At 39.1% G+C, this 13,936-nt stretch overlaps 1 protein-coding gene across 1 annotated transcript in view; it reads right to left on the bottom strand.

Moving 5' to 3' along the window:
- LOC149867543 (dipeptidyl peptidase 4-like) overlaps positions 1–13,936 on the bottom strand; it is a 72,570-nt gene that overhangs the window by 3,653 nt on the left and 54,981 nt on the right. Inside the window, exons 20-24 of the mRNA XM_090041719.1 lie at positions 13,179–13,248; positions 9,390–9,584; positions 7,994–8,048; positions 6,616–6,715; positions 4,424–4,488 (exon numbers count right to left, since the gene is read on the bottom strand). Coding sequence (XP_089897845.1) covers positions 4,424–4,488; positions 6,616–6,715; positions 7,994–8,048; positions 9,390–9,584; positions 13,179–13,248 — 485 coding nt within the window. The remainder of the gene's footprint in view (positions 1–4,423; positions 4,489–6,615; positions 6,716–7,993; positions 8,049–9,389; positions 9,585–13,178; positions 13,249–13,936) is intronic.

Raw genomic sequence — 13,936 nt, 5'->3', positions numbered from 1 at the left:
TAAATGGTAATTTCTTTCTGTGGCAGAGTAGTTTGTTCCCAGGACAGCTGCTTATCTGCACACAGTTGTCCCAAAACAATTACCTTCAGGATTTTGCTTTGAAGTTTCCTGTTCTTGGGCAACTCGATGCATGTAGCTATGTTTAAAGTTCCCCTTACACTATCAGAGTGCTGTAAAATCAGCATTATTCTAAATAAGAATCGGGCCTGCTGTAAATTGCAAACAAACCAAAAATCCAAGCTGAGTGAAACTTGACAGCTCTTTACAACTTTATTTATCAAAATATGAGCAACCACAAAAAAAAGTTAAGTAACATCAAATTCATTGTCTAGAAATGAGTAACCCACTGAAAAGCAGAAAACAAGAGTTGGTATCATGAAGATGCAGTGGAAACAAGCTAGCAAATATCAAAGTTGTAAAGGCCATAGTAAGGCAAAGTGATCTCATAGTAAGGCAAAGAGAAATACTAATGCAGCAACATTCTGAGAGAAACAAATGAGAAGTAATGATCCACAGACGAAACCAATTAGGAAGCGTTCACTGGGTGGCACAGTTTCCACACACACTGAGAACTACTTATAGCTGATAGTTTAATCATACTAAGAGCGTTTTTCCAGCAAACCAACCTTCATATTATCAGAGGCTGAAGAGAAAGAGAACATTGTGGGGGTGGGGATGCATTACTTGTTCAGTAGTTTTCAGTAGTTCACTAGTTTCAACTTCACTCTGTGACCTTCAGGTCTTAGACTAATTTAGTCAAGTATAAGCAAGGACTTGTGCATGAAATTCATCTGAGAAACTAGGCCTCTAGGACCAACTAAAGCACTGCTTTTTTTTGTTTTTTTGCTTCCTTCACCTTAATGTTCACATTAGACAAATTTGCTTGTATATATTTCCTAAACATTAAGAACCAAATTTATTCCCTATAGATTATCACTTGAACATGGATACTTGTGATTGTTCTAAACTATATTCTATCTTTGCTCTCACCCAAGCAATCCCTCTCATCTCAGTGAGAGGTGTACAAAGTACAGGCTCTGGCTTCCAAAAAGGATATTTCAATGTAACAAGTTAAGTGGGCCGTTGCACCCAAAAGCAACAATTGATGTACTGGATCAGACTGTTGGACACATCTGGCTGTAAATAAATCCAGTATATTAGTATGCTTGCGTGTTCTTATTAGTCATTGTACAAGTCACCTCTCCCAACGCCCCTGTCATGCTCAGTGTAGCCCAGAGCTGAACACTTGCACTAACTGGCTTCGGTAAAGATCACACAGCAGTCAACATTTTATCAGCACGCAACAAACAAGTTAAGGTTTGGCTGAAACTGAAGGTCTCTCTCCCTTTAGCATATTCTCGGATAATAGAACAAATGTCAAATCAGTACAAGATGGCATATTTACAAAATTGTACCCTGTTTTGCATAACCTAATGATGCAGCAGTTCTTAAGGACTGAACATTTCAAATCTGCTAGCAAAAGATTGCCAAATCTATGACTGTTTCAAACACTTGCCAAAAGCATATCAAATTCAGAGTGAACTGCAAAAGAGTGTTCTCTTTCACAAGTTGAACAGTCCCTTTTGTGTGCTCTGGGCGGCTGCTGTCTCTGACTTTTAAGGGTCTGGTCTCTTTGTCATCTCCTCTTCTGATACAAGTCCCAGAAACCTCCAAGGACAGACAGGCCTCCCATTCTCTCAGCCTGAGATCTGTACTTTCTTTGGTTGGCCCTTACTCTCTGATGTATTGTAACCTCATGTGTAGATGTTTGCCACCTTTACAAAATTCCTGATTATATAAAGTCTCTCTGGCTATCTTTACAGGACCAAAAATGGGCCAGGTTTTATTTTCACTTATGTGGAGACAACACATGTTCACATTTCATTAATATTCAGTTGAAGTTTTTTTCCAAGCTCCTATTTTCATACTTCAAGGTCGCCTTAAAATAATAATAATAATAATACCCAATCACACCTAATTAGCTGCCTAGGACTGCATGAACAAATCATTCCCCAGATCCTCTTCATAACATCAATGGAAACTTACATTTCAAAAATATTCAGATCCATCAGCATTTCTGAGACCAAGGTGGTAACAATGAGTGTAGAGTATTACAGGAGGAGTTCAGACCCTCCTACTCTGGCTAGTACTTTGCAGCACTGTGCAGAAGACTAGGGCTCAGTTTGAATCGAGTCAGTTACTCTCACTGAATTAAGAACAGTGTTGTGTTGTTAAGCTCAGAAGGCAGTCTTCACCAGCTCTCCATGGACAAAAAGGTCTTTGTGGGGCAAAACCTTGAAGGAAGAAGTTAAGAGGGGAAAAATTCTAGGTGTGTTCAGCAAGGCTGTGAGAAACTCGGTTCTTGGAAGAAAACTAGTCCCCCATGAATAACCCTTAGGAAAACATTAGCAGGTGAAGAGAAGGGGTTCTAAGAGTGCGCAGGAAAGGAGGACTGCAGTCAGACTTTTCTACCAGTAAAGAAAACTAATGTGAGAATCTGATCTGTGTGATTACCCACCCCCCTCCTCCATCGAGCCACCATCCTTCCCAATTAGTCCTCTGACTAACACATTTTAAACCTTTAGCTCTTTGGTACTGGCAGTTTCAACGCGGTCATTGCCAGCAATGGATGTTGCGCCAAGAAAATCCGACTCCTGGCGTGAAAGGATAAAACAGTCCTCTGGTGCCATCTGTGCCGTGAAGCTGGAGAGTGACTTTGTGCACCCAGTGTGTTAACGTTCCATTCTGTAGCAAGAGAGTGGCTTCTATTTACATTGCTACCTAGCAAATTTGCTACTTCTCCCACTTCCTTAAAGGAGCATTCTTGAAAAAAGCAGAAAGAAAAAAGATGGACCTAACAGCTGGAAAAAGTCAGACTTGTCAGTCAAAGAGTCTATGATGGGTCTTGAAATGTCTGCTGTAATAAATGAGCCATGAAAAGTAAGTCATGGTTGGCACAGTCCAGCAGCCACCACTGCTTTCCTCGTATCTCCAAGTTATTAAAACCTTTTCAGCTGCCACAGCCTACGTGACTGTGATAGGTCCACAGAGGAGATTTCAGTCCATTTACATATTTAACATGACATTTGTCATGTCTCCTAGTAAGCACCACTCACCATTTGTACCATGCAGTCAAGGGTCATTTTAAAACTGTCCCACTTTATTAAAAGTCAAACCCAAAATAATGTCAGAGAAACACTTTTCTCAAACTTCCTTTCCCCCCCCCACCTACAGTGGACTCCTTCTCATCTCCTAAATGTCTCTTGTGACCTGCACATGAGCTTAACATGTACGGGGTGGGTGTTTGCATCTTTCCTAACCTGATGTTTATCTCTAGTACTTGTAGGCACCCCAACATTGCTGCCCTCTGTCCCATGAACTGGAATCTACAACTTAGGAACAGCCCAGCATGCCTCCATTCCTGCAAGCTATGCTGGTTCTACATCTGCCATTGAGTCTGTCTGTATTAATAAGAGTTCCAGGAGCCTGTATAGTGTCTTATAGCTATTTTATTTGCCCCCCAACTCTAAAGATGATTATTGACTGGTCCCTTCCTCAGCAAAAACTAGAGAAATCTTGGGGTTGCTCTGCCTTATACCACCAAGTTGTTATTCAGGCAGCTAGAAAGAGCTTGCAAGCACAGATAGATTGGTTACATTTCTACCCCTCCAGAAATCCACACAATCATGGATTTGGTGCAGCGGTCTACAATAATTATGTTGGTTCTAGCTCTGTTTTCCTATGATCCTGAAGAATCCACAGTTATTCTGCACCACAACTATAGTAACTTTAGGGTGACAAGAGTAGTGGCCAAGGATCTGGTACCTGACATTTTCCAGTTCAGAATTTGATCCTATCTGAATAGTGACCAGAGCAGTGTTGTCGAGTCTTGTAAATGTATTGTAACTTTCACCATATCTAATAAGTTTTCTCCCCCTTTTCCCCCTCTTTCTCATTAACTTCAAGAAGCGTGTAATTGACAAAATTCATGGAGTCTCTACATTTATCATCACGTCTGGACAGGAAACAAAGCAGTGACTTTCTTTTGGTATAATTTTAAAGATACAACATGGTTTGCCCAGCAATGCATTTTTAAACAAATTAACTTTTTAGCAAATTAAATAATTACCCCCAATTTAAAGCTTGTGAACTCTGTTCACAAAATGTCCAAACTGAATCTGACATAAAACCCCCCACAAAACAAAAAACCACCACCACCTGGGGTAACAATTAAAAATAATTCATTCTAAGCCTAAGGACATAATGCTAGGACTTCTAAAAACACAGCTGAATACAGCTTGAACTGGATTCAACACATACAAATTAATCTGAAAAAAAAGGAATGTATTAAAATTCCTTATGATGCAGTTGGGGGGGGGAATAAGCTTTAATAATATAAAAAAGAAATAAAATACTTTCTTACCTCGTAATATTTTAGATTATCAGTTTCTACAGGAAGACCCATATAGCGCTCTGTATATATTGAATCTGTAATGTTAAAATGTGAATATATTAGAATGCTTTCACTTTGTAAGGTTTTTCTCTACCTGCAGTTCCACATGTTGTGTTATTTGGAGACATAAGGAACACATTACCATATTGGAAAAAGTCACCATTTTCCCTGATGAACCTTGTAGGTAATAGTAATTGTTCAGAATATTTAATGTTGTGGTTGCCATGGACACCTGAATGTTGAATATTAATAAACCACCTTGTGTCAATGTTACATTATTGCTATTCTTCCAGTAATCTTTAGGAAAATGTGGAGAATCTTGCAGTAGCTATCTTGTTTCTGAAAATGACTCAGATAATTTCTTCTAAGGTATTTCAAATGTAATGATATTAAGGAAGAAAATTGCAAAAGTTGACTTATTTCTTTAGAGCTCAATTTAGCTTTATTTGCTTTTGATACAATATCTCTGTTTTTTCATAGATTTTCCAGCATGTCACTATCATTTCCTTTGCCAGATTTACTGCTGTATTCCATGTTAAATTACACAAACTGACACACAATCACCATATTTCAGTGTCCATTTAACTACTGATTATTGTAAATGTTGTCAAATGTTTGATTTTATTTTTGCCGCTGCTGATTTTAAATTCCACTGTGTCTTTTTAAATGGACAGTGTGGAATGTTAGTGTTTCTTTGTCACTGAAAATAAAACCTTTGCATAGGATTCTCTGCTATATTGGAATATCTGGCATAAGATGTCATGAAAATTTGGTACAGACAAAGAGCTACTGGCAACTAAAAATTGCACAATAGTAATAAAAATTAATTTGGGGGGGAGATATTATTGTGCAACAAATGAGGAGCACAATATTATACTATCCTTCAATTACATTGCAACTATTCATTACTAAAGTCTAATATCATCTTTCATAAAATGGGTATGTTTTATAGTCATTGGGATTGAACATCTTTCCTGAAGTGACCAAAAACAATTAGTTTTCTAAATCATTCAGTGGAAGGAGACATTTAACATGCATTCAGTGGTATGTCGCACTGTATTTCTCAGCTTTTAGGTAGACCTGTTAGTGTGATTTTCCTTCTGTGTTACTTGATAGTTGTACTGTCACTTCAGAAATTAAATGTTAAAGGTTCTGAATTATAAAGCTTTTATATAATAGTACCAAATACCTGATGCAGGGTTGGGCATTCTGATAAAAAAAAACAGCAGTAATTTCAGTAACGATAATGCTGGTCTAGTCTTGTTTAATATTCAGTAAAAAAATTCAAAGAAATTTTACCGCAAAGAAAAAAGAAAAATATTTTAAATGTTTCCTTTGTAAATTATCTAGAAAACCCTTTATTCAGGCTGAATCTAAATCCTAAGCAAGTCCCTCATCACAGCTTTAGGCTACCATCTTATCATTGCTTCTTTTGCAAAGTAAGCTCCCACAATTTTTTTTGTTTTGTTTATATTGTTTAATAGTAATAAGTAAGATCTTTTAGTAGTCTTTTCACATTTTCAAGTGCCAGGATGGCATGGAAACGCACCTTTTGTTTGGACATATAGCAAATTATATGGTTGCACTATTTTTTTTTACCCATGCAGGTATTTCTTTAGAAAGCCAGCTATATTTGCAAAAACTGAATTTTAAAACCCCCAAAGAAAAAAAAAAACATAGCAAAAGAACAACAAATTCTGTGTTTTTCAGGGGGTGACTTTATACAAAATTTGGTTAAATCTTCCTTTGTAAGCAACATTATATTTTAAGGAAACAAAGACTAATAGTAATGGACAATGTGACACTCAGTAATGGTCTGAATACTTTAGAAAACAGTTTATAGGGAATGCAAATGCATACATTAACATAATAGTGATACTGTAAATATTACCATGATTCTGTGTTTGTTAAAGGTTAAACAAATTATCTTAAATTTAGTATCTGACTTTTCAAATGAGAACTAGAATTGGGGGAGTCTGTGTAATGCTGAAGCATAATATTCCACACTGGTTCACAAAAACAAACCAACTGGCATTTAAGTGGCATCATCCATTTACGATCATCAGGAATTTGATCAAGGTTTTACTCTATGAATCAACACTTTTCAGTGCGTGTACTACAAGACATATGAGAAGATTTGTAACTGTGAAGTTATCACATACCATAAAATTGCCAGCGTGACACAGGGGCTACAGCAATTCCACACTTGAACACTCCGCTACCAGATCCTAGCACCATGGAAGTCACGTATCCCCCATAAGACTGAGAAAAAAAACCAATTAAGTTATTTTAAAGAAAAGGAAGGGAAATGACCCATCTACTAAACTATTTATCATCTCTTTAGCGGTTCTACACTTTTCTTATATTAAATACCTCCTTTATGATTGTGGGTCTTGTTTCACTGGTGGATGAGGTGAAGTAAGTAGTAAATACAAGGTTAACTTGTGATCTGTTGCACAGAATTGTATGGGGAACAGGCTCTGGAAAGGGGAGCTGCAAACATGCAACTAACCTGCAGTGGAGCCAGTACCGGGGACTTCAAAAAACAGTGTCCTCTCTCTTCACAGTTGGAAGGAAAAGGATGGAGTCAAGGCTTAACCCTACAATGTGCTTTACCAGATAGCTGTATAGTGTGTCAGGAATAAGTCAGCCACATTGCATATTTGACCTCTCCCCTATTCCCTCTCTTCACCCCCTAAAGCAGCAAGACCAACAAGATTATGACTCAAAGTTTAATAATGGATGTTGCATTTTTCCCAGGATAAGCCATTTTATTCCAAGACAAAGTACAGTTGTTTAAACATCCATGTCCATTGGCCCAGGATAAATTCTAAAAAAGTTAATCAAAGTACATCTGAACAGTAACCTCGGAATTACACTACTAAAGCACTGACAGAAAAGCAACAGGACGTTCAGCCTCTCACTATTACAAGGGTAATGTGTGCACACATCAATCCTGGGATAGTTCTGTTCTGGGACAAACACAGGTACAACTTGTCCAAGGACAAAGGTAACATCTGTTCCTAGCCTAAGAGTAACAATCTCCCTTTCAGTCTGTTTCATGGCAATGTAACATGACACTGCTCTTTACTGTTTTCACATGATAAACTCACAATGTAGCCTGATGCACAGATGCTTAAATATAGCACATGGCAGAAGAGCATGCAGGTAGTTGGGTATCTTAATGGTCTACTGCTTTTGGACTTAGAAAGCATAATATATTTTAATACACTTATCAAAAGAGTCCTGCTAACCTCCAAGATACAAGTCAATGCGTATGACTATACACTATAGGAAAATATAATAGCTGTTTCATCTTTGTAAACACAGTGTATAGGAATTCTTTAAAAATATTTTCTAAGTTCCTTAGTTCTCATTATTACCATTTCCACAGCCACAAGAACCTTAGATGTGCATATAATTAGTAACTGGTTGTTTGAACCCCACCAAGCCTGTGTGGTTTGTAGTAAGTATACCGTGTAAACAAAGGAAGACATAATAGTCTTTACAAATACGTAAAGAAGCAACTTGAATACTCACCCAACCCCAAATAGCTATTTTGTTTTTATCAACAAAGCCCATTTCAGAAAATTTTCTAAAAACAAATAAAAATCAAACTCAATAGATCGCAGATGTTTATAATGTATATTACAGTGATCATATGCAATTACCCATTTTACGTGTAGGTTTTGGCTTGTAAGGTTAGGGCTGGACCTCTCTATTATAATGACTGCTTGAGACAAAATGCATGCTTCACCATTTCTCTGATTTTCAAAAAATCTGCTAAGTGTTTTGTGTCATTAAAAGAAAACAAAACCTGTCAGCTTCATAAAAAGTTGTCACCAGATGCACTGGCTTTTACATAAATTGTTTTGAATTCATCTAGGTGACTGTTAGAATGACAACAGCAATTGTGTAGCACAAAATGGAAAGCTGCAGCCTAAAGTCTAAAACTCTTGAAACTGGCCAGTGAGAGGATGAAGAGGGTTTTTTTAGTGTGTTTTTTTGGGGGAGCGAGGGGGGCAGGGGGGAGAGCTGGGATTTTTAAGTCTACATTCACTCAGACTCCTCTTCAGGAGTGAAATTCACCTCTTAGTCATTTTGGTGCAATCTCATTGACTTCATTTACTTCAGTGGGGTTCCAGGAGGCCCCTGACAGATGGTATCTGGCTGCCCCTGCACCAGCAATATGGTATGATGGGAACTGATATAATCCCACACTCCCACCTCCTGCCATGCACGTGTAACATGGCAGGAAGCATGATTGTTGGAATCCCACATCAGTTCCTATCGTCTGTCAGGGGCCTGAATGTTGAATATGACCACCAATGCAAATGCCAGTAGCTCAATATGTACAAACAGAAACCCGTCTTACTGAACTGAAGCCAATGATTTGTTTTTCTGCTTTTTGTACTCTGTATCAATAAGTCATTGATTTTCAGTCCTCAGTTAAGAAACATTAAATAAGTAGGGGTTTATAGAAAAAAGATCCATGTTGAACATTTGACCATAAGAGGACTAGCCCAGTTACAGAGGAAACTTAGAAAAGCTTGAAACAGAAGTTGGTTCTCCTAACTCTGAGCCCTATCTACAGACAAGATCATCCTTTCTTTTCTGTAAAAGCACCAGGATAATAAAGTTTTTGCCAATGAAGCACATTCTCCTCTTACTGTTTGTCATGATGTTACTTACTCTATGTTTTTAAACATGTAGAATTACAACTGCTCAGCATATGGAAATTAACTAGTATTTAGCTACAACTTTTGGTACAAATTCCAGTACGACCATTTGATAAATCCTCTTTTCTCTATTCCCAGATTTATGAGTTGTTTACTGAGCAGAAACAATAGTGTTCTAGTTTATTGCTCTTAAAATGTCAACACCTGGACATCCAGCTGGTTATATAGTGATCAGTGACAGCCTACTGCATGCTCACCTGGCTGCTGCAATTTGATCCTCTACTTCATATGTTCCCAGTCTTCGATATATTGCATGCATGATTTTATCTCCTTGGTAGCCACTTCCTCTGCCATCAAAGCTAGCCACGATGATCTGCTCTGTGCTTGCCAGGTATGTAGCCCAATTGATTCGGAAGGCATAATCTACTTTCTGACTGCAGGGCCCGGCATACCTATGTAAAGAGTCCCAAAGGATTCAAACACTTGCCATTCCCTAATTCTCTTATCAATGGTATACAATGTTCTTAGTACTGACAATCACCGGAAATAAGAAACAGGCAAACTTTATGACTAAACTGAGCACCAGGAATGTATAAAAAGCATTCACTAAAACTAAATTCTGCTTTTCCTGGGTAATAGGACTTGCAATCTTCGTGGAAATATTCATGAGTAAGGACTCCCAGACTGGCCCTAATTTAGGAATTCTGTTGCTTTGTCCTGTGGATTACATTCTTAAAATCAAGGAGAGTAGAGTGGGATACCAAGAATCCTAATCAAAATCCCTCTTTGTTTTGGCATGTTTTATCACTGCAATTAAAAAAGATGCTATTGTTTAACTGAACTAATCTATTTCTGTTGCTCCACCTAATTAGTATTCATTAAGTGTCTAGCTGAAAAAAAACCTTGAATCAAAAGTGAATAGCTTTTACTTTGTGAAAATTTAAAAAATCCTTCTCTTTTTTGCACACTTTTGGTGATTCATTAGTGAAATTAAACACACACCTATTAAGTAATCAGGCTATTTTTCATCGAGGCTGGGAAGGAAGAAAGAGGGAAACACTGTTAGTGGATAGTCTATTTTGAAATACTTAAGAGGCATGTGAGCATTCTGGAGATAAAGCCACATCAATTAGATTAAGTAAGCAATATTTGTGTAATCTGGCTATTCTGTTTGTGAACAATTTGCCATGTGCCATCTTATCTTTTCATAAAGCAAGATGACCCTTAAGACAGACCTGGAAGATTGGACCTTAAAGCTTTTCAATTTTATTTCCCGTATTTGGGAGAAAGAGAAGCAACTTTTTAAAATGAAAGATGCCCAGATCAAAGTCTAAACAATAACAGGATTTGTACAATTATGACTCGTGTATAAGTACATCACTTTCAATATTGAGCAACGTAAACATCAGAAATTCATGGAACCCTATGTAAACTGTGTATATGGAAACATTCCAACTTGTAGGATCCCTACGTGTAGCATTATTTCTATGTGCTGAAGACCCTGTTATCGCTGAGGGAATAGTGACAACGCTCACCTGTCATCTGGACAATGATGTTTGTATGATCTTTCTGGAGAGTATGCACCTCCATTCCAGAGTGTGATGATGAGCACCATATTGTACGAAGCAAAGGAGCTACTCACCAAGCCACAGATTACTCGATGAGAAAACTGGGGGGGTTGGGAGGGTGTGGTGTTGTTGTGTTTTGAATACTAATGAGTAAAGAGCATTTACTACTCATGAAAAGTTTAAGTGGCAAATAATAAGTCCAGTGATCCAAATTTCATTAAATAAGAAAAAAGAGGAATCAACTTTCATATTTTATGTTCAGTGTGTACTAATGTGTTTTATTTGTCTCTGAGAGCCATTTCCCAGCAAGCAGAGAAATTCATTAGGTATTTCTATAAATAACAAACTGCAGTAACTCAGTTAAAAGAAACAGAAATGAATGCAAACATACTATTATACTGCTATGAGCAGAAGACTCTGAGAAAGAAAAGGAACAAAGAGTATATATGTTCATGCTCCAGTGAACGTGTCTTTTTATACTATTCATTTAATTAGCCTGATTATGTTTTGAATATGGACGTTATTGTACACCATTACAATACTTTAATTTCTCTCTCTCTGGTCACTGGTCTCAAGGCCTATAACTGTCTTAAATAAAGATTTCTAAACCTAATGTTTCTCTAATATGTACAAATATGTTCAAGACCATTTTCCTTTTCTGGAGTTTGGAACTAGGAAATATCAGGCAGTTTTCTATTCAGTTTTCTTCAGTAAGCATTACAGATCCAATCAAAAGATACTGAAGTCAGTGGAAAGATGTCTATTGACTTCAGTGGGCTTTGGATCTGGCCTAAGAGGGATCCCAAGATGATGAATAAATTATGTGCCCTCAATGCCTACTGATTTGCATGAACTGAGGGTGCTTGAGGCCTCAAAGGAAGACTTCAAAATCATGCAGGATCAGGTCTTAAGAGAATTATATTTCTATATAGCAAGATAGCTCTGAAATGATTTCCCTTTTCTTCAGCTTTATAATGGCATACGAAAGCTCCTCTAAAACAAACCTCCCTCAGTTGTTACTATCTAGACTTCTCATTACACTGTCCATTCTGAAGACTGTAATTACATTGCAACTACTCATTAAATAATATTCACTGACCTTCTAGGCAACATTTATAAGCCACAGCTGCAATAACCCAGCTTCAATCTGGTGCAGGCCTGGCAGCTTTATCAGCACATCAGCAGTGGTGCAGGTGGAGGGGACAGGCAGGAGAAACTTTGTCCGTAGCTGTGCTGAGGAACTGCATCTCACCGCTTCTGCTAGACCCCGACTCCTAACTGCAGCATGGGCACAGCTGCCGGCTGGTAAGGAACTGAGCCAGGGTCGGGCATCTGAAACCCTCTGTCTACACTGCTGGCACTTTTTCCCCTACCCTGCTTCTTGGCTGTGGGTGCTGCTAGAAGCTACTCAGGCCCAGCTCAGTTCCTTACCTAGTAGAAGTTGTGCCCATGCTACAGGCAGGGACCAGGGGGTGGGGAAAGCAGTGGTAATGGGGGCACAGCTTCCAGCTCCCAGCCCTCAGTGCAGCTCATTGCTGCCCAGCACTAGCACAGGCATGGGCAGGGGCAAAGCCTTTTGGTTCTGCGAGACAGATCCAGTGGCTCTGTGGCCCAGATCTGGCCTGCAGGCTGTATGATGATGCTGACCCCTGCCATAAGCAACAAAATAGCCTTGTTAATCTGTACCGTTTGTTCTAATGCAAGTGCTTAGGCCATGGGTGGGCAAAATGGTGGATCTGGCCCACAGCCAGACTCCATTTCCCAGAAGCCCCTGCCCACGTTGCTGTGGCCAATTTTCATGGAGACCCCAGGAGCAGTGGCACCATGATGGTGCAGGGCCAGGGTTTCCATGGAAACCAGTCCCAGCAGTGCTGGCAGGAAGCATGGCTGGCTAGGGTGTTTTTCCAGAGCTGGGGCTGGGATTACTCCGTGGTGACTGCATGGTCCAGAGCTGGGACACAGCAGCGATCCACTGCCTGCATGCCCATGCCCGAGGTGTGTGGGCCATGGATCGCAGCTCTGCCTTGGCTTTGGACCACGCTGTCACCACCGCAAGATCCCAGCCTTGGAGCAGCTCACTGCCCATCTGTGCATCCTGCCAGTGCTGGCAGGGCCAGTCCCCATGGAAAGCCTGGCCTCGTGCTGTCACAGTGCTGCCACTCCTGGGGTCTCCACAGAAAACGGCCACAGCAACACAGGTAGGAGCTGCTGGGAAATGGAGTGCACCATGGGCCTGGTCCGGCCTGCGGGCTAGACCTTGCCTGCCCCTGGCCTAGGCAGTCGACCACAGGAAAACACCCTTGACAATCTGTGGAAATCTGGGATTTGCACTGATTCTTCTCTCTCTCAAAACTGCTTTTAAAAATAAATTAGAAAAATATTTATGCCAATTTTATGTCTTCTAAAGCTGTTAGAAGCCTTTGAAGGAGATGAAAGCAATTAACATAGCATTGCCACCTGTATTGGAAGATGACTTACACATCAAGGAGCAGAGGGTACTTCTTTGATGAATCAAAATGGGGAGGTAAGATCATCTGATACCAGAATACTGAAACATAAAAATAAAGACAAAAAATCATGTGACTTGGCTCTTTCCCCAGGAACTGACTGACGCATGACCTATGTGAACGTATGTTCTTATGTTCAGCAAAGTACATCTGCATCATTCCTTAATTTTTTTAAAAATTTGTATAAAGCTTAATCATATTAAAAATGGCCTGTAACATATTAATTGAGATTTGCCAAGTGAATTAAAGAAAACCTCAACTCAAAATGCTTCAAGCCTTGCAAGGTAGTCTGTGACCTTTTAAAAAGCTCATAGATATCAAAAAAATAAAAGATTTCTCAACATGTTTTCTGATACTAATATATTAAGATTCTACATTAAAGTGGAAATCCTGGCAAAGTGATGCATTGGCCAGATGATTATGAGCTCAAATAATATCTTTTCTAGCTCAGCGAGTGAGAAAATGCTGAGTAAATGCTGAGTAAATTCTGAATGAACTTCCCTAGTAAGTTTGGAACAATGAACTCTGTTCACAGACCTGTGAGTACTGTCTCAGAAGTTATATGTTATCAACAGACTAAGTGGGGTGGGGAGGGGAGGGAGGATGTTGTTTTCTGAAGGATTTTACAGGAATAGGTGTTGTAGGATGTTGAGTATGAATGAATATTGTAGGAATGTGCTTCATACGAGGCTAGAGCACAAGCATTACAGAACTTTGTACACTTCAAAC

The sequence above is a fragment of the Crocodylus siamensis genome, chromosome 4, assembly GCF_052110815.1.
Source record: "Crocodylus siamensis isolate JL-2025a chromosome 4, ASM5211081v1, whole genome shotgun sequence".
In the NCBI taxonomy this organism is placed as follows: Eukaryota; Metazoa; Chordata; order Crocodylia; family Crocodylidae; genus Crocodylus; species Crocodylus siamensis.
Note: the sequence above shows the minus strand (reverse complement) of the source record. Positions and strands in the feature narration are given on the sequence as shown.